General features: G+C 34.8%; 2 protein-coding genes across 2 annotated transcripts in view; one reads left to right on the forward strand and one right to left on the reverse strand.

Moving 5' to 3' along the window:
* Positions 1–22,185, forward strand: part of rdgBbeta (cytoplasmic phosphatidylinositol transfer protein 1) — a 512,064-nt gene that overhangs the window by 260,391 nt on the left and 229,488 nt on the right. The window lies entirely within an intron of this gene.
* The window catches only part of LOC141485845 (uncharacterized), a 152,272-nt gene that overhangs the window by 70,087 nt on the left and 60,000 nt on the right, over positions 1–22,185 (reverse strand). Inside the window, exon 4 of the mRNA XM_074183395.1 lies at positions 15,471–15,591. Coding sequence (XP_074039496.1) covers positions 15,471–15,591 — 121 coding nt within the window. The remainder of the gene's footprint in view (positions 1–15,470; positions 15,592–22,185) is intronic.

Below are 22,185 nucleotides of genomic sequence, written 5' to 3' on the forward strand. Positions count from 1 at the left end.
CTGCCAATGTCCTCTCTTTCATAAAAAAAAATGTAGGGTATCTCCAGGGGCTCCAATAAATTCAATATATCGCCAGAACACTTCGTGACTCGACTATCGTCGAACTTAAACCAGCCCGTTTCGTCTTTGACCCAGGAATAATAATGACCAGATTCAACGCCAGAACCACAGTGAACAATGACTGCATGAAGATTATAATAGTGGTCTGCTAGATTGAAGTGTTCATCTATTTCGAACCTTCGTAAGAGTTTGGTGCTTCCGTCAGAGATTTTGTCATGTTTGAAGATCATCAGTGTTATCATTAGATTGACTGGTGCCTCAGATATACTTGTTTTCTTATAACAGTCAGTTAGTTTGGCGCATGTTTGGCAATATACTTGATCATCACCCGTTAAAAGTTCCATTTTCAGATGGTTCAACAATCAGCTTTGCACGGACTGGTTATTAGTCATATAAGAAAATGCTAGTTGAAGTTCCAGAAATTCACATACGTTTTTGCTACCTCTTGAACATTTTACAAAGTGAACAGGTGAGGATTTTTCCAGCAAAAGACTTACAAACTCAAGACGAGATAGACTGTACGGAATCATTCAATCCAGAGCGGTAAGGAGTATCGATTCTGCAATTTTTTATGCTCACGATGTAACCTTGCCAATCGATGACAAGGGTACAAGTCACCTGTCAACTTAACCCGAGACAGGTGGGTATTTGTGACTAGTCTCAGTAAAGACGGGGGGGGTTCTTGGATGATATTTCAAGATTTAGATTAACAAAAAAAATAAATGGGCGCCAGGTAAATTGCCTCACAAACACCCTAAATGTGTTAATACCACTAACTTACCAAATGATATGAAACAACAGGTACCGGTTTAAAAATTTATTCCAAACTTGAAACCACTTTTATCTATATGAGGTACAAGTCTAAGCAATCCAGCAAGTAGATTATACACTTTACACCAGACAAAACAAATCATATATATATATATATATATATATATATATATATATATATATATATATATATATATATATATAAGCACCAAACAGTAGGTACCAAGGTTAGAAACGATCGGTAAATGAATATGGATTCAGCAAAAAAAGGCATGTATCAAAACCTATTCAAAATAACACACCAACCCGAATTTGATGCAGAAATTCAAATGTCGACAACAAGTTATAATGCGTCGCGAGAACTCAAGCGTATGCGCAATTCAAAAATCATAAAAAAAACATTAAATTTCCGCCTTACAAAAAAAACGAAAGCACTAAAATAAATCAACAGAAAGAAACAACAACTTGCGTGAATTCCCACGGTGGTTGTAGATAAGCAAAATGTTCTTGAATTGTAAGGGGACTAATGATAATATCGAAGTCTCCGAGTAGCTTCTTTCCTTTCGTGCTGATGACCATGAACCGTTCCGTATGAAGGTGTGATTAACTCTTCGATAACCTCGTATATGGATTGATCTTCGATTACCAAAACGTCGAAAACTTTGGATTGAAGTTCCGTACAAAAAAAAACCCTAGGAAAATAATCATCTGTCAAGAACAAAACTTGGACGATATTCCGATATTCTTTACTATTTAATCCCCGTATGGATAGTTATAGGTAGCACATGAATGAACTAATTTCAGCTACCTTCATTGTAAAATATGTACAACAAAATCATCAACAGTTTAATTTAAGGTGAGACAACCAGTATGTACCATCCTATTATAGAAGGACAAAAAACTATGAGACGATTAGCACAATTGAAAAAAATTAGAAAAGTTTCTATCCTTTCTAAACGTTTTTCAAAGCTAATTCACCCTGTATTCACATGACTGTTTTATTTCTTTTCCTCTCAAAACGTGGCACCAATACTTGATAAATTACTTGAAAAAGAAACCACCTATATCATTCTCTTTGATTTTCAGTATCACGTTCAGTTTTCTTTGCTTCCTAATTAGAAGAATTAAAAAAACTATCTACAATATTACAATTAAAAAATTATCCATGAGAACATTCCAGAGATCCAAGAAATTATAGAGCCAACTCGTTTGAAATAATTTCTTTCGAGTCGAAATTCAGTATTTCGACTGGAAGTAAAAAGAAACATAAAAATATACCATATATATATATATATATATATATATATATATATATATATATATATATATATATATATACATAGTATATATATATCGTAGGTTTGACACAAATTTTCCCTTTTTGCTTTCCTTCGATCTCCCAGAAAAACACTGAACAACTACTTTTTCTCTAATTTGGAATCGTTCCAGCAAAAATTCGATGGAATTTCAAGAATGCATTCCGAACTCTACAAGGAATAAATTATATGAAATCCCATTTTCTGGTGAATAAATGAAATAAAAGAAATGCCGACTCACATGAAAATTTTCTAATCCTCAATAAGAGAGTGGAATGCCACAACCAACAATATCATAAGTTCAATATGAGGCATAAATACCACTTATCTCGGGTCCAGGAATATAATCCTCCAACGGAGTTGTTATCACAAATTTTTTTATTCCACGAGCCCTTTAAAATTTTCTTCAATGGCTGCCAGCTACGATCTTCGAGAACGAGAAATTTTGACCTCGACCGTGAGAAGGAATTGCGTTCTTGCCTATTTTGAAAAAGTCTAGTGATAAGCGCGCATGCCCCTCTGACACTTAGGTAGCCTGTTGGCCAATCCGAGATCGAAAATCGAAAATTCATCATTTCAACTAATTACCATAGTCAAGGTAAATTAGTCCAAAAGAAAACATTCGAAACCATGTTCAATATAAATTAGGAAATGTTTTTAACAAATCAGGGTATCATATCCTCAAGTATTATGTGTTAGCTGGAAAATAAGATTTTCTATACTAAGAATTGGTTTCTTCGAATACTTACTGGGTGAGATGACATGGTCGAATTGATAATTGAATCGTGATTTCAGAATACGGTATTATTTACTCAAAGTTTCAAGGAGAAAACATTTACCATCAATTTAACCAGTTACAACGAAGAGTATTCAACAAGAACCCCAAGAATTCGGAATAATCCTCTTGGTGTCCTAACAAGTATCTAGTGGGCTTCATAGACTCCAGAAAATCGGTTTGTGGGAAAGATGATACATTCTTATGAAACTGCAGCTGCATGAACAGGTGTTTCAGATTGGTGAATAAGTAGGAACAACACTTGTTGAATGCTATTCATATAGCAAGTGTTTCCTAAATTATCTAATCCATTTTTTCTCAAGATTTTCAGGACAACTACAAGCTATGCCTCAGTTCAATCTCTTCATAGACACATTCAATAATTATATAAAAACTCTATTTGACATCCACGCACCCATGGAAAGAGATAGATGTAAACCAAAATTTTCTTGGCTGATAGATGTCTTGAAAATAATGATGACGTTGCTGATGTTTCATAGGAAACACATGGCAATAAATATATTATTATTATTATCATTATTAATTCAAAGTATTATTGCCTTCATTGGGAAAGGTTCTTCAGTTCGTGCAACTGCATACATTCCTCCATGGAATGGGTGAGGTGAGAAACCGCAGGACCATTTATGATTGTCGTTGCGCAAGCCGAAAATAATAATCATTGCCTAACAAAGTATTGAAAAGAAATTCTCCGGCGTGGAAAGTTCTATCTGCAGAAGAAAGGGCGACGACCACAGTCGTTCGTTTAGACCTCTCACACTCCCCGAGTTGCATTCACCATAGTTGAAATTTTAAGTGCTCGACCGCGAAACTCATTGGCGTAGTTATATTGAGTTCAGTATAGCTGCATCAAAAGAAAGAAGGATTACTGGCACATTGGAATTTGTTGAGAATTGAATTCCTATTTGCACAATAATTATATTACAATATATGTTGATAATAATTATTGTTATTATTATTATTTCACATAAAGGCTGTTCATATGAAAATAATCCGTTCTCAAAATCTGGGGCACTCCTGTATTTCAGTCATTTTTGAAGGCAGATATTGATATTTTATATTTATTTATTTATTCAGTAGGCATTAGGCTTGCCTACTACAATACGAAAAAAAGTATATAACTATGTAAATATAATGAACATTTGACAGTTGTGATCGCTTTTCGTTTGTCATTCAGGTTCAGTCCAAGTTTTCAATTTTAAATACACCTGTTTTTACTAATTTGGATGGATTCCGCTTGTGATGATGAACTGAAACAATCATACGACATGGACAATGTTTCAGATCAAAAACCGGCCTCAAAATTCATAATGGAAAAATTCACAAAACGTCAATGTCAAATTCAGAAAATAGCATTTTGATGTCGAAGGATACATTAATTGAAAATTCCAGCAATGACCCGAATGAAACAGGACAAGGTACATTGTCATTGTTCAAAAGATCAACTGCTTTGAAGAACTCCACTAATATTGTGAGGAGAATCCCCAGATCAGCTAGAATTTGCGTAGCATCCGTCTTATTTGAGGTCATCGATGAATGTGTGATGCAGAACTTCTTTTCCAGTTGGGAAAATCTACTTTCTTTCACATTCAGGGTTCTTTCTACAGTGCTTTTCAGATAAAAGTGTCCACCTTTAATAACTTTTGTAATACTGGTATTTAGGAAAAATCCAAAAACACGTCAATTTATGTTGGAAGGGGCAAGTATTATGGCTTATTTAAACTTACTGGAAAAGCCACCCCCTCACCCCTAGCATCATCCCTTTTTTTTTAAATTACTTCTCATATTTTTTATGTAAAATTTGGATACTCCTCTTTGAGCTGATTTCAAAAATGTATAATACTTGTAGGTTAAAGTGGTTAGTTTATGAGATAAATAATTTTTCTTTTAATAGCACAAATTTTACTTATGTTTTATTTTCACCTTATTTGCCTGTACTAAAATGGGTTGTACAACAGTTCAAACTCTTTAATCTTTTCAACTGTGCTATTTATTATGAAGGTACAATAAGTGTTCAAAATAATGAGTACCATTCACTTCCATACAATGGTATAATCTATTTTGAAATGCCTCTCTGACATTGTTTAATACGGCTGGATTTAATTGTCGACATTCATTTTCTATCCTCTTTCGTAAATCATCCAGAGATTCTGGTTGGCTAGCATAAACTTTTGTTTTTAAATACCCCCAGAAAAAGAAGTCTAGGGGTGTTAAATCCGGTGACCTAGGTGGCCACTCCATCATCTGCCCTCTTCTACCTATCCAACGAGCGGGGAATGTTTCGTTTAAAAATTGTCGGACAGGCATAGCATAGTGTGGGGGAGCTCCGTCTTGTTGAAATACTAGTAAATCTTCGGAAAAGTTATCATCATTTTCTATTATTGTTGTAATACGTGGGTCAACCCCTTCCCTGAGTAACTCAAGATATGATTCAGCATTTAAATTTCCGTTGATGAAGAAAGGTCCGACAATGTGGTCACCTAGGAGATACCACACCAAACGTTTAACTTTTGGGGATGTTGTGTATGGAATTCACGCATAATATGTGGATCACTTTCAGCCCAATATCTACAATTAAGCCTATTTACTAAGCCATTTAATGAAAATGAGCATTCATCAGAAAAGCAAATATTGTTTAACAATTGTGGATTGTTATTGATAAATTGCGTCATTGATTCGCAAAACTCTAGACGACGATCAAAATCATCTTCATTCAACTCGTGCACCAACTTAACTTTGTATGGGTGGTACTTGAATTTATGTAGAACTCGGAAAACTGTAGAAGATGAAACACCGATCGCTCTACTTATTGTTGACAACGATTGGGGTTGTTGAGCCTCTAAGCTGACTTGCCCTAAAATTGCTACTTGGATTGCTTCGTTATTTACGAGTCCCTCTCGCTTATGCACTTTATTGCAAACAGACCCTGTTGTGGTAAATTACTCCATCAGTTGAATTACATACTTATGAGTTGCATGTCTTCCGTCATGTAATTCGTTAAATATTCTAGCAGCAGCTCTTGCACAATTATTATTTTGGTAGTATAAACCTACAATTTCAATTCTTTCTTGCAAAGAGTAAACCATTTCAGCGAAACAAAATAAATAATGTATCAAAGTACACTAATAGTGACTAATAGTAATAGTGACTACAAATTCTAGTTGACAATGTCAAACTTTAATAAAAAGTAGAGTTTTTTGTTGTTTGGATTTTTGAAGTAGAATAAATAGCACAGTTAAACAGATTAAAGAGTTTGAACTGTTGTACAACCCATTTTAGTACAGGCAAAAAAGGTGAAAGTAAAAAATAAGTAAAATTTGTGCTATTAAAAGAAAAATTGTTTATCTCATAAACTAACCACTTTAACATATAAGTATTATACATTTTTGAAATCAGCTCAAAGAGGAGTATCCAAATTTTACATAAAAATATGAGAAGTAATTTAAAAAAAAAGGGGATGATGCTAGGGGTGAGGGGGTGGCTTTTTCAGTAAGTTTAAATAAGCCATAATGCTTGCCCCTTCCAACATAAATTGACGTGTTTTGGGATTTTCCCTAAATACCAGTATTACAAAAGTTATTAAAGGTGGATACTTTTATCTGAAAAGCACTGTATACAATATTCGAAAGAGAAGAGAAAAACATCTTTAACAACATTAATGAAGAGGAACATCAAAACCATGAATATTGAATCAATTGCTATTCCGCCAGAGATTGCCAAACGATTCAATGGAAATATCTCAAAAATTATTTTGAATAAGGTTGAGGAGGGCGATATTTCATCTGCCATTAAGATTCTTAGTTCTAACGATACTCTCGCTGATTATGACAATGATATTTTATCGAAGCTCATTCTTAAACATCCCCAAGCCGATTCAATATCAAATGCATTTGGACCTTCACTTGATCAAAAAAGCAATTCAACATTTCAAGTTCCTGAACAACTTATACTTGCAACAGTGAAAGCGTTCCGCACTGGATCAGCTCGAGGACTAGATGGCTTTCGTCCAAGTCACATACAAGACCTTCTCAGTTATAGTGCTGGTAATTCTAGAGATAAACTACTTACTTCTATGACAAATCTTTGTAATCTCTTATTATCTGGGAGAGTTAATCCAGAGATTTGTCCAATATTCTACGGTGCATCTCTCTGTGCTCTCAAAAAGAAAGACGGAGGAAAACGTCCCATTGCCATCCGTACTTTCTTTCGCCGGTTAGTGGTCAAACTAGGTTGTTCTCGGATTCAAGAACACCTTGGGTCCATTTTATATCCTATTCAATTTGGTTTCGGTACTCCTGGAGTACCGAAACCAAAACTTATCAAAATCTTTACTGAAGTTGGATTTTAAAAACGCATTCAACATGATTTACATATCAATGCTACAGATATCCAAGTTTTTTGAATTTTGGTGAACATTTGATTGAATCTCAGAGAGGTGTCCAACAAGGCGATCCTTTAGGACCTGCACTTTTCTGCCTGACCATTCAAGAGCTAACTAGAAAACTAAATTCAGAATTCAACTATTGGTATCTGGATGACGGATGCATTGGAGATGATAATGACATTATATTGAAGGATTTGGAGATAATTATTAACAGTTCAAAACAAATTGGTCTCGAACTTAACTTCGATAAATGTGAAATAATTTTCAATTCAAGTTCTAAATCAGAATATCCTGCGACATTATGGAAGTTGTTCCTGGTATAAAACTAATGGGAAAATCGAAATGGGAACTACTTGGCGCCCCTCTCACTATGGAAGCTCTATGTGAAAGTTTGCAGAACAAAACAGATTTCCTTGACTTGATTTCCACCAGTTTATACCATTTGCCAATGCATACTTCCTTTTTTTTATTGAAAAATTGTTTAGCCTTTCCTAAACTACTCTATACTCTAAGATGCTCTCCTTGTTGAAAAAGTCAAGTATACCTTAAGAAGTTTGATGATCACCTACGTAAAGGGTTGGGTCTGCGCTCAGCATCATCCCTGGCTTTACCAGCATTTATGTCTTCCATCAACAATGTTTCGCAGTTGATAGAAATGATACTTCCAGTTTCCTTTACTAATATAGAAGATAATTTAACCGTCGGAGGCGAATCTATTTGGTGTTCTCAAACCAAAAGCCATGTGCTTACGGATCTTAATTCACTTTAGAAAGAATGGGACGAACCTTTACTAGAAATTGCTTCTGACTCTATCACTCCATCTTTGTCATCTCCCTCGGAGAAAGCTCGCCTCAAAGCTATCAATATTGAAGAGTCTGGTGCTTGGTTGAACGCATTACCTGTTGCTACTCTGGGAACACTACTAATGATACTTTCAGGGTAGCCATTGGACTCAGATTGGGTTTAGATATTTGTATTCCTTATAAATGTATTTGTAGTAGTGAAGTAAATGAAAAAGATACTCATGGTTTAAGCTGCAGAAAGAGTTCTGGACGTTTTCCAAGACATCATCAAGTCAACAACATCATGAAAAGGGCCTTGATATCAGCCGGGGTACCTTTTATCCTAGAACCACTAGGTACTAGCCGTGATGATGGCAAACGTCCTGATGGAATGAATCTTGTTCCCTGGAAAGGTGGCAAAGCTGCCGTTTGAGATTTCAGATGTGCAGACACATTGGCTTCATCTCATTTAGTTGAAACGTTCAAAAGTGCAGGTGCTGCTGCCATAACCAGTGAGAAAGCAAAACAGTAGGAATATCGAAATCTTGGAAACAACTTTATATTTTATCCTGTGGCTGTAGAAACTTTCGGTGTATTTGGGCCCTTATCTCTGAATTTTGTCATAGAAATCGGCAGGAAGATGACTGAAGAAACTGGAGAAAAAGATGTACCACCTTTCTGATCCAAAAAATTAGTTTAGCTATACAGCGTGGTAATTCAGCTCCTGTTTTCGGCACCATGAAACTGGATGAAACTTTTCTGCATCCGTTTATTTCCAAATCCTATTTATACCCTAGTTACGATGGAAGATTGTTTCCTCATACAACCTCTTATACTCCCTATAATTTTCCATCAGAAGATACAGAGCAACATGAACAACGTAGTATAAACAATATTAGATCAGATATACAGTCTTCAGTCAAAACTCTTGGGTTTAATGGGTTGAAAAATATTGGAAACACCTGTTTCATGAACAGTATAATCCAATGTTTATCAAACACGAGATGGATGTTGGAATATTTAAAAATGGATACATACATGGAAGATATCAATAACAGTACTTCTAGTATGAAAGGTGCTTTGATCAAAGCGTTCGGAAAAGTTATCAAGGAATTGTGGTTAGAAGTTTCATCTGATAAAGTAATAAACACTGCCTACATTACAAGTCAGATTCAAAGAGTTTCCCCTCGATTCATGGGATCTTCTCATCAAGACGCCCAGGAATTCCTTCGATATCTTTTAGAAGGTTTACTTGAACCTCAATGGAATTACTGAGAAACCTAAACCGATCTCAACGGAGATTGACGAAAAATTGAGCGACAGCGGAAAAGCGCAAGAGTCCTGGCTGAGATACATGAAAATGAACAACTCTAAGATTGTAGACAATTTCGTTGGTCAATTAAAATCTACTATAGAGTGCACACACTGTGGATTCTCATCAGTAACCTTCAATCCTTTCTGGGATTTGTCTCTCCCTATACCACAAAGAACTGGCCAATTGAGTTTGTCACAATGCTTGGATTTCGTCACAAAAGAAGAAACCCTGTATGGAGATGAAAAACCAACCAGTTCGAGGTGTAAGAAAAGAAGAAAATGCACAAAGTCCCTATCGACTTATAAGTTTCCCCGTATTTTAGTAATTCATTTAAAAAGGTTATCTCCAACGGAAAGATTCAGAGGCAAATTGAATGTTGCCATTGAGTTTCCTTTAGAAGTATTAGATATGAGCAATTATGCGGCAGACAATGTGGCTCCTTGTCGTTACAATCTATATGCACTTTCGAATCACAGTGGGACTACTTACAGCGTGCATTACACAGCATATTGCAGACACCCTTATAGTGGTACGTGGAATGAATACAACGATTCACACGTGTCCCCAATTGCACCAAAATCGCTTGTGAGTGAAGAAGCATATGTCCTCTTTTATGAACAGGAGGGAGCAGAGCAGCACTTTTGAGGTATTTTTTTCCTTCTCTCTTTCATTAAGCTGAATTCTGTTAATTGATTTGTATTTCATGATTCTTCTGATAAACAATAAATTGTAAATTCATTTGAGAAGAATATATTTATGATGTATCATAATGAGCGGTCACTAATACACTTCTTCAATGATGACTTAAATTGGATTATTGAATGAGCTTCTTTTATAAATTGTGGTAGTATATTGAATTCGTTTAAGCCTTTATGAAATATACTATTTATTCTAAATTCAATGTTAGTTTTAATAATGTCAAAATTGTTATTTTCTCTCGTATTGTAATCATGAACTTCATTATTTCTCAATAGGAATTTTTGAAATTAATTGGGTAGCAATTCTTTATGCAGCTTAAATATAAAGACCATAGTCATAAATAGTATACGTGCTTTTTGGTACAGGCATAGACCTTCATGGACCGCACTTGTCGCCGATATTTTACTTCGCGTTGATGATACTGAAATAAGTTATTTAAAAAAGTTGCTTGGAAAAAGATTTTGACCCTACACATCAAATTCCAACGTAAAATTCGAATTTTAATTTTTTTCTGTAATTTTCATATTCAATTCCGATTTTCAATTGATGGTTCTGTATAAAAAGCTACAAAAATAGTTATTTCGTTATAACATAGGAATTGAAATGAAAAATTTGATGTTCACTATACAAAAGTTCAAATTTTGATGATTCTTTACTAAAAAGCCACAGAGACATCGGTCGAAATTGAATGACAATTAATGAAGCGAATTCAACAGGAAATGAAATAAACACTAATATTAGAAGTCAGTTCTAAATATTGCCTCTCAATTCTGATACATCTTTCAATTCTTTTTCTATTATTGTTGACCACTCTCCTAAGTTCTGAAATAGTTATCTCACGGCATGCTTGCCGTATTCTCTCACAAAGTTCTTGTCGATTTCGTATTGCAGACTTGTAAATCCTTTCCCTCATAGTTCTTCACAAGTAGAAAACCAATGGAGTTATGTCAGGAGAGCGAGGAGGCCACTGTTCATATGGGCTATTTCTACCAATCCAACGTATTGGAAAATGTTCATTTAACCACTCTCCTCAAAATGCAGAAGGATGCGTGAAGGTTTCTACAACAGGAGTGAAAACGGCTTTCCCTCTATTCCCTACTTGACGCTTCACACTAGTCATCATGGCAGATTACGGAAATCATTTTTTTTCATCCCGTCTAAGTTCTGGGTAAAACGTGGCAAAAACTCCTGCTTCATCGCGTTTCGCGTTTTTGGTTGGATGTATCCAAAACATTCTTGATCGTTGGCGTTTCTGTCAGAGTTTGTCAGAGTTTGTGTCTACGGTAGAGAAGGTATATGACAACAGCTCGCGTGCGATCCATTCTACGACTGAGCCACAGAAAAAAGGAACTGCAGAGAAGGGAAAGTAAAGTGAATGAAACTTGTCACTGTCACTGTGGTCAACCCAATTTATAAATATTTAGGTCTTTACCCAAGCAACAGCACCACCTAACAATAATTCTGACATGGCATCGAAAGGTGGTACTATGTGTGTTTATGGCAGATATTCCTTCAGATAAATCCAAGAAGAAATTAGTTTGTTTTCCATTCCGAAAAACCCAATGAGGTATGTAGCAAGTGTATAAATAAAATGGCTTTGGTTTTGAACCACAGATTCTCTTGAGAGTCAGTGACACTGAATGGTATTATGAAATTGGCAAAGTTCTTTACATTTTTTCAACTCAAATCATCTAAAGGAACAATTCGTTCAGGCCAGTCGCAACACCCTACACAGTAGGTTAATGGACTGACACCTATCAGAAAACAACTACTCCCCTGGCTAATACCACGAAGGGCGTTGGATTATATCTGACAGGTGTCAGTGCAGGATTCTTCACAGAAGTTATTCCTGCATATGCTGTTGGCAATACAACTGCCGCAATAGATTTTCAATTATTGGAACACACTTGCAGACCGGTTTCGGGCTGTTTGGCCACTCGTCAGTGCAAGGTAGTGTATATCATCAACATAAAGTCGATGATTTCCGATAATTGAAAATCGAATTCCGTCAGAGTATCATTCCTCGAACTAAGCTGAAGACTACAACAAACAACAGGTTTGTCGTCGCTCCATCTGCCTGTGAACGAGGTAACCAACTGCATATCCAAATTTGCCCAATTCCTCGTAAAAGGAAAAAATCTTTCACGTATAGTCAGTGGGCATACTTGAAGACTGGCTATAAATCAAATAATCTAAAGGAACAATTCTTTCAGGCCAGTCTCAACACCCTACACAGTAGGTTAATGGACTGACACCTATCAGAAAACAACTACTCCCCTGGCTAATACCACGAAGGGCGTTGGATTATATCTGACAGGTGTCAGTGCAGGATTCTTCACAGAAGTTATTCCTGCATATGCTGTTGGCAATACAACTGCCGCAATAGATTTTCAATTATTGGAACACACTTGCAGACCGGTTTCGGGCTGTTTGGCCACTCGTCAGTGCAAGGTAGTGTATATCATCAACATAAAGTCGATGATTTCCGATAATTGAAAATCGAATTCCGTCAGAGTATCATTCCTCAAACTAAGCTGAAGACTACAACAAACAACAGGTTTGTCGTCGCTCCATCTGCCTGTGAACGAGGTAACCAACTGCATATCCAAATTTGCCCAATTCCTGGTAAAAGGAAAAAATCTTTCACGTATAGTCAGTGGGCATACTTGAAGACTGGCTATAAATCAAATCATCTAAAGGGCTGTTTGGCCACTTCTGTGAAGAATCCTGCACTGACACCTGTCAGATATAATCCAACGCCCTTCGTGGTATTAGCCAGGGGAGTAGTTGTTTTCTGATAGGTGTCAGTCCATTAACCTACTGTGTAGTGTGTTGAGACTGGCCTGAACGAATTGTTCCTTTAGATGATTTGATTTATAGCCAGTCTTCAAGTATGCCCACTGACTATACGTGAAAAATTTTTTCAACTGTTTGTCTGAAATAAGATTTTGTATTTGGTTTCGATTGTTGCGTCTAGTATTTTCGAACAATTTCTTGCTTGAGCATTTATTGTTTCATATCTGAGAAATGGGTGAAAGCATGCAATAGGGAAGATTGCTTGAAAAAAACGTAGACACTCGGCATACATTTTGAAGAAAAATATATATCCAAAGAAGAAACACGAAAAACTTCATTTGCTCAAGCTGTTCCAATATTATTTGTGCACACATTGAAACGAAAACAAACAGGATATAAGAAATCTGCAGAACCAACAGAAAATGACTATTATATCAGGTAGAGTATCAGTTCAGTTCTTTTTGGAAATTACAAAATTACAATTTCAGTAAATAACAAATTGATTCATTCAAGATTTTCAGATACTGCTATTGTTTCTCCTCTGAAAGAACCAACTTCCACTCAGTGCTCTTCTGCCATACAAGGTACAAATATTTCATCAGTTTGAGTAACACAAATATTTTAATTGAAGGTCCAAGTGGTACTTAGTACTCGGAAACTGCCGATAGAAGTTCCTTAGAGAATTTGCTGTGTCAGACCAAAATCTATTCACCACTGATGTCTCCCTCTATTTCGATACAGATACCAACAACTTCAAGCTCTGGATCTCTTCGAAAAGTGTAGTTGAGGAGGAAAATCAAGGCTTCAAGGAAGGCAAAAAAATGAGCACTAGAAGAGTAAATTCAGAATGTGTTGAAAATTTCTTTGAAAGTATTAGCAAGAAGACAATAGTATAAATCCAACACCAATACAATTCGAGAGGGCATTCAGAAAACTTTTTTGCCAAAATTATTTACATTCAAATCATATGAATTGTGTTGACGATCGCGATGAAATGTTGATGAATTTGAATTCAACAGATGTAATTGTTCCTGAGAGAGATAATAAAAAAATGTTTAAAGCAATATCACATCCAGATTACGAGTGAAGAAGAGAAAATATAACATCATTTAATTATATGTGAAAACTCTCAACGTTCATACCTGTTAAATATGTGTCAACTTTTTCGAAGAATATGAAGAATTGGATGCAAGTAAATTATTCACATATTATGAAGCTTGTGGCTGCGATAAAAGTATATATGGTGGGTTGAGGGTTCCAAGTGAGTCTTTTGGTATTTATATTCATAAATTAGAGACATGTTTTTCCTTTATGTTTGATAAAATTAATTGTTCTCAGAGAGTTTCTCATTCATCACTTCGAGAAATATAGAATTTTTCCACCCTTGCTCTGAATTTCCTTATTCATACGTATTGAAACTCTTCATTAGATTAGGAATATTTTACTGCTTGAAATATACGAATAGAAATATCATAACTGATAATGGAAAATATAAAAAATAGAAAAGTTACTATTCTGTCAAATTTATAAATATATTTTCATTTGAATATATATTTATTGTTACAAATCTCAATATACTACGTCTGTGATAGTTAGTTAATGTATGTTGTTTTGGTTATTGATGTAATACTTCATTATTATTTTTACAATTTTCAATAAATAAATCAAAAAGTATTGCATTGAAAATTGTATTCGTTTATTTTATGAGATTTCAGGGATATTGTGAAATAAATTATGTCTGCACTTATTTGATAACCGTAAGGCTTTGGCTCAATAATGAAGTGAAAATCTGAGAATACTCAGTCAGCATTCATAATATAATTGCTAAACTCTGAATGCAGTTGAGTATTCTGAATGAATAAATAGAAACGGAATACTTATTTCATATTCAACTTGCCCACATGAATGTCTCTTGATATTCAAAACTTGCAAATGAAGTCTCAACAAATTTGAGAAACTTGTAAGAAGCTCTCTCTGATCAATTTACAACCATATACAATTCATGAATACTTTAATAATCATTAATTTTTCATGTAAAACTTATGATCGACGTTGATTCGATTTATTTATTTTCTTTTTGGTCTGTTTTGTGAACGTAAAACATTTTCCGAATATATTATTATTTTCTATCGGATATGTACTGCATTTGAAGAAGGTGAGGGTATCATATTTATTATTGATGATTGGATAACGGAATTCCTATTTAAATCATTCATCAAATCATTCAACGTTTATACCGTCATGAAGAACTGATAGTGTTTTGAATTAGTTTTCTTTCTTCAGCAAGTTATTTTTGAATGATGAACATAGGTACTAATTTTTCTCAGTGTGCGAAGCATGATTCCACTCGACATATGAATTCAAGGTTACAAAAATTTGCCCCTCAACCTCAAAGGTGCCAACTTTACTTTCGCTTCTGTGTAGTTCCGATATTTTCCGAAAGGCTACACGGTTACAACAATTGTTTTTTGTAACAAAAAAATGTTTTTGAAAGCGTGTAACAATTTCAATGGGCGCTATAAAAATCCACCTGGAAATGCATGTTGCACCTTACCTTATCTGCCAGAAGATGTGAATGTAACGGCCTTGAAATGGATTCTGAAGTTCCTTCCCTGTGCAGTATCCCGTCATACTGAGAATTCTCCTTACGACGTCTGTAACTTTTCCACAAAAGCCTGTAAAACAAACAAACAACAAAGACTCAAAAATGTATATTTGCCAAACTATCTAACTTACATCTAAAGTTAGGGTAAGAGTATAGTCGAAGTAAATGATATCGTGCACTCTTAAAGTTGTTGGCACTCTCAAAGTGTAGAAATTCGATATCGGTGCAGTTATAACTACTTAAAATTTTTGTTATCTGTTTGAAATGTGGCGTCCTTGGATAAGTACTAATAGTTATAACGGGTACGATAACAACGCAGACTTTTTCCAGTGTAGTGATTCCAATAGCGATGGTGAACAATGTGAAAAAGAGAAACCAGTGAATGAGATTCGGATGCATTTGGATATTGAAACACAGAGAGTATGTCTCATTTTATATAAGAATCTACATCTCAAGTTTGGTTTCGAGGGAAACAAACTATTACAAGCAACATCACATTTGACCGAAACTCCTTTTTCAACTGTACTTAAAATAGTCAAAAACAAACCTTATGAACGCAAGACGCAATGTGATACAGGATTACCAAAACCTTCAGATGTTCATCTAATGAAATCATTGAAACAAACAATTCATAAAGAAGAAATAGAATACTTCCGGCCATAACGTGAGCTGCTGTGACAAAATTCTTCAGAATTGGATAAAGAAACTAGGATTTAGATTTAAAGTAATGAACAAACGTCAAGCAGTCATGAAAAGCAGAAAAATAGTGAAATTGCCTAACAAATACTTATAACAAATGAGTAAATATAGATAAGAACAACCGAAAATTCTCTATTAGGACGAAACTTGGTATGGCACTCACGATACGGTTACAAAAGGGTAGACTGATGGTTCGAAAATGTGTACGCCTAACGTGCCTGCAAACAAAGGATCGCGACTTATCATTGTGCATTATACAAAGTTTTTTATTTGACAACAACTTATATTTTGAAGATTACTATACCAAAAAACAACTACTTGAAATTTTACAGACAAAAATTTTTGAAAAAGTGTATGCCCTTGAGAGTATTGCTGAAAAGTATAGACACACCATAGTGAGACTTCCCCCCTTTTTTTGTGTTTTCAATCACAACGAGTTGATTTGGGAAGAATTGAAACAAAGCATCAGGCGTAAAAATAATTTTCCAAAATTTTATAAGAAAATAATAGAGCTAATTAAAAAGTATCTAATATTACCGAAGAGGACTACAGAAAGGGATTAAAAAAGTAATTTTACTTGAAAAAGACTATATGAAGATTCTTCCATATTAATGATGTATTCAAAAGTATTTCCAATTATCACCCTGTCATTTGAATCCCTACTTTTCCACTCACCTATACAAACGAAATATTTATTATATATATTATTATACATATTTTTTAATATTTATAGTATAAAGTTATTGTAAGTCTTGTACAATCAGAAATGATTATTGAATAACAAAATGAGTTAGCTCCCTAACTATATTATTAAAGGAGAGCTGTTGGGAAGTGAGTTGCACTATATCGTTTACTTGAACTACACTAGGTATGACAGAAGTGATGTACGTTTGGCACTAACACCATTACCTGATAACTTCAACGCTTGGAAAGAATAAAACTCACCGACGTGAACTCTGAATTATTCCTTGGACGAGCCAATGAAAACAAAACAGACAAGCATATGAATACAGTAGCAGAGTTTCGGGTTGATCGTGAATTATTAAATAGGAAGTTTCTTGCGTATGGCCTGTTGCCAGAAAGTGAGATTAGAATTCGTACAATGTGTCACGTTTGAAAGTAATCCTGCTTATGGGAAACTTGGAAAAGAGAGAACCTTGAGTTATGTTTTTATGCTATGCGGATTGAAATTGGATCTGATCCATTTGTCACAGTTTCCGAATTATTATGTCTACTGAATAAAACATTCTCAGAACGTTGCTAGAACTTTATCATAAGCAGTCCAAAAACTTGAAAATGTATATGGTTGTTTGATGTTTCGGAACTTTTTGGTGCATGTTTCATTTATTAACTGAAGCATTATATAGATTTTCTCAAATTCTGATACCTTAGGTAACTAATGAGACGAAATAAAGTCAATAATCATCTCTGCGGATCCCTCTTTTCATAAAAACTCACACATGGAAATATCTGTTTTATTCTGGACCAGAGTTCGATGTTGCCTTTTATATTTCGGGATTAGGGAACAAAAACAAATATTAATCATCGAAAATCACTTTATTGCTTTTCAAAATATTCCCTATGAAGATCTATACACTTTTACATGCGTTTGAACCAATTGTCGAAGCACTTTTGTCACTCTGATTGACGTATCTCCAAAAAAGATAAAAATAAGTAATTTGGTGCCAAGTCAGGACTATACGACAGATGACTCATCAAATCGATGTTTTGGGTGCTCAAAAATGCAGTTGTTTTAGCCGATGTGTGAGAGCTCGCATTGTCGTTGTGAAGAATGATCCGTCTTCGGCGGTTGGTTTTCCTGATTTCTTGGAAGACAACCGGCAAACAAATGGTTGTGTACCACTGAGAATTGACTGTTCTGCGTTGTTCTAGTGGTACGATTGCGACATGTCCAGTTTTTCCGAATAAACAGGCGACCATTTGCTTGAAAGTGATTCGTACGCGAACAATTTTTGTTGGATTTGGCTCGTCTTTAAACACAGTCGACTGCTGTGTGTGCTGACTATGTTTCGAAGCACCGCGATCGTATTTTTTGAGTATTTCCTTCGACCAATCGACACGAGCCTTTTTTGAGCGATTGGCAAATTGTGTGGGATCCAACGCGAACAAATTTTTTTGACAGTCAAATGTTTATGCAATATTGAATGTATGCTGGTCCCACTAATGCCTAAGGTTGTCTCAATCTCACGATAGATCACATGACGATCTTGCGATATCAGTTCGCGCACAGCATCAATGGTTTCCAGAACAACAATTGATTTTAGATGACTTTCACGAAATTTGTTTTGGAGTGAACTACGACCACCATTGAATTCACCATACCATCAATAAACACTGGTCTGTGATGGAGCTTCATCGCCAAAAATGGAATTAAGTTCATCTATGCACTGTTGCTGAGTTAATCCACGTCGAAAATTGTAAAAAATAATCGCACGAAAATGTTCACGATTTGATTTCATTTTTGGGCCAAGATGAATCTTTTAGGTTACTGTAAACAAAAAAAATAGCGCGCGTATGTCAAAATGTTCTGAGTACGTATAAGCTCAAAAATATCCAACTTTACGATAGAGCTATCACTTACCAGATTGCAACACTAGGGTTGCCAATTCCCGAAACATAAAAAGGCAACCTATCGTATACAAATATTCAAATTTCGCCTGGGAAATTACAACCGTTTTTGAATTCAAATAACGTTACATGCCTTCGATAAGTCTTAACATTAATAATTTTTTACATTTATTCGCTTTCCATTTTCATTTTTATCATTATTTCAACTTCATCCAACATCAACAAAAAAAACTTGTTTAGTTGAGCATAACTTCTTATTAGAATGCATATGTACATAATTTATTTCACTGTGAGAATTAGGAAGACCAGGCACTTCCATGTCTAGGTAGAATCATACATTCCATATAGTAAATTTGAATAATATGTTAATTCAACAGAATTGTCCATTTTCATGAGTTTACTTCAAATTGTAATATCTCCGTTAACACCTTCAATTCAATCGAAATTGGCGTCATTTGATTCAGTGCACTTCTTCCAACGTAACACAAGTCGATAAATTCTTTCAGCATTAAAATTGGGTGTCCGAGCTTCAATAAAGTCGACGAAGGCCGTTTTTGCCTGGTCCTAATTGGCGAAGGTCCTACCGCTGAGAAAGTTAACGAAGTGTTTGAAAAGATAGTAGTCGACTGGCGGGATATCTAGGGAGTAAGGTGGATGAGGCAGAACTTTGACGCTCAATTCGTTTGATTTTCAGACGATGATTCGTGAAACATGCAGACGGACGTTGTCGTGGAGCAGGATCTGGACTATGCAACCAAATATTTTGAACGTCTACTCAGTCATAATAGCTTTTTTCGTAAATTCCAAGCTTCAAAATTTCCATTGTAGGTTCATATCATCTTATAGAAATTTTTGGTTGATCATTCTTTTTGAAGAGTACTGCAGTTTCGAAGGCTACTTCCATTTTTCAATTATCGAAAATCCGGACATTGGTGTATTTTGCTTCATACGAAAGAAACATAAACTGTGAGTCTTCGTCTTATTTGAAAAATCACACTGGCTAAATGCTCATTTTCTAATGAACTTGTCGACTATGTCTAAGATATTCAAATATTTCTTCGGTACCTTTCCATCGATATCGTATATTTTTTGATCGAGAGGGCGTTACAAGCCTATTGACAAAATTATGTGTTCCCACAATTTTTTGTTGTGGACAATGTAGAAAACTATCATGGATGTATCTTTGATTGACATCAAATACTCGAATGCATCAGACTCTAAATCCTTATGGGCATTTTTCATAATGAAATCAAATGAAAACTCCACTCGAATTATTAAAAACTGAAAAGTGAAGTAGGAGTTCCTCATGTCATAACTGAAAAAAGATCTACACAAGATTATTTTATTGCCAAATCAATTTTCAATAGAAACAGTTCATTCCTTTAGGCGGGGTATTTTTTTGAGAAAATTTATTTTATTGGCGTTTAATTGCATAAAATGAAGAGTTCCTATCTCTATAAGTTGCAATCTGATCAGGGTGCAAATTTGAGAATGGCTGAAAGCATTTTGAAAAGCATGGTTAAGAAATGCCAGTGACAGAAGTAAAAGGAATTAAAAAAAACATCATTTTATCTTTTGAAATATTGTTTTTAAATATCGCAACCAGAGAACAATTTTTCATTCAACAAAAGGTTCAAGTCGCACCACTCTTTGACTTTTAATATATCTGAATTAATGATATGATGAAGGTCAGCTTACTTATCATTATGCCATAGTATGGTGATATCATCGGCGAGCAGGGTGATATTTCCTGTAATTTCAAGCGTCGTCAGGTCATTTACATATTGTTAAAACAAAATTGGACCCACATTGTGTATTACCTAAACTTGAGATTGATTTTTGACTTAACTACTTGTGTGCGCCGGATAAATATGTCATGGACCATGAATGTGCTTTATTTCGAAATCCGTAACGGTAAAGCTTCCGCAGCAGTATCTCATGATTCACGAAGTCAAAAGCCTTCGATAAATCATAAAATATAGTCGCGGAAACTTCCTCATCATTGATCCAAGTATATAGTTCATACAACAGTGAAAATATCGCATCATTTGTGTTCTCTTTCCACTGAAATGCAAATTGTTTGATTCTCAATATATCACATGCCTGCAAAAAGTCAAAGATTCTCCACTTAACGAGTTCTTCAATGATTTTCGCTAACGGGGGAATGAGGGAAATGGGCGTAAAATTCATGGGAGAGCTTACTTCACCACCTTTATAGATCGGTATAACAATTGATGTTTTGAGAAAACGTGGAAATATGCCTTCTTTTTTGTCTTTGTGTATAAAACTTGTTTTTGCACAATACACGTTATTATTATTGTTATCATTATTTTTATTATTATTCCTTGAAGGATTCATTCATCAGATATACTAGTTGGTTCAGGGCATTATCTGGAAGATTATCGGCTGCGGTTATATTTTTTGTCAATTCATCTGCAACTGAAAAATAGTACTCATTTAATGTTTCCGGATTCAACTCCAAATCTACTTCTTTTTTGGAAGTCTTTCCTAAAATATAATTAACTATCTTCCAACTCTCTTTCGATATACTGATCTGTACTTATTGTAGTAATTATGAAAAAAGTCTTTCATTATCTTGACACGGTAGTGTCTATATTCATACTTGAAACAGTGTGTCTCATAAATAAACACAAACAAAATTTTATTACAGGAAATATATACCCCACCCGTCAAAGTAACCATCTCAAACTACTATTACATCTTCCACTCTCATTAAGGAATCAATTATATATAACAGCTGCAAAATATACAATCACCTAAATCTAAATAGTACGAGTATTAAAGATATATCTAGGTACCTTTCAACGCCAGGCAGTAAAAAGAGTTCTTACCGATATATTATAGTTTGGAAGAATATTATGTGGATAGAATAGAATGATAAGTAGACCAAAACTATACACTTTCTTTAGACTTATATACACTTTCTATATATGATTTGAAAGGGTTATATTTTTAGGAGTGATTAATTTTTTGGGAAAGAAAGTTTTTGGTTTTCTACTACTCCATCTGATACAAAAAAAAAATGGATGAGAGAATCTTCCAAAGAAAGGAAGGATTAATCAATCATGTATAGAGTTACTTATTTTCAAATTGATTAATCCTTCCTTTCTTTGGAAGATTCTCTCATCCATTTTTTTTGTATCTGATGGAGTAGTAGAAAGCCAAAAACTTTCTTTCGCAAAAAATTAATCACTCACAAAAATACAACCCTTTCAAATCAAATAAGATTCCTCATGGCTGGGATTAAATCGAATAGGTGAATGGATGTCATTACGATGTCATCGATGACATAAGCAGATCAAGCTTATTCCGTGACATTCAAAATCGTAATTCATGAATGAAGTGTGTGTATTTT

This window comes from Leptinotarsa decemlineata, unplaced genomic scaffold (genome assembly GCF_025532065.1).
Source record: "Leptinotarsa decemlineata unplaced genomic scaffold, Ldec_3_MD MMD2_P_RNA_scaffold_2, whole genome shotgun sequence".
Lineage (NCBI taxonomy): Eukaryota > Metazoa > Arthropoda > Insecta > Coleoptera > Chrysomelidae > Leptinotarsa > Leptinotarsa decemlineata.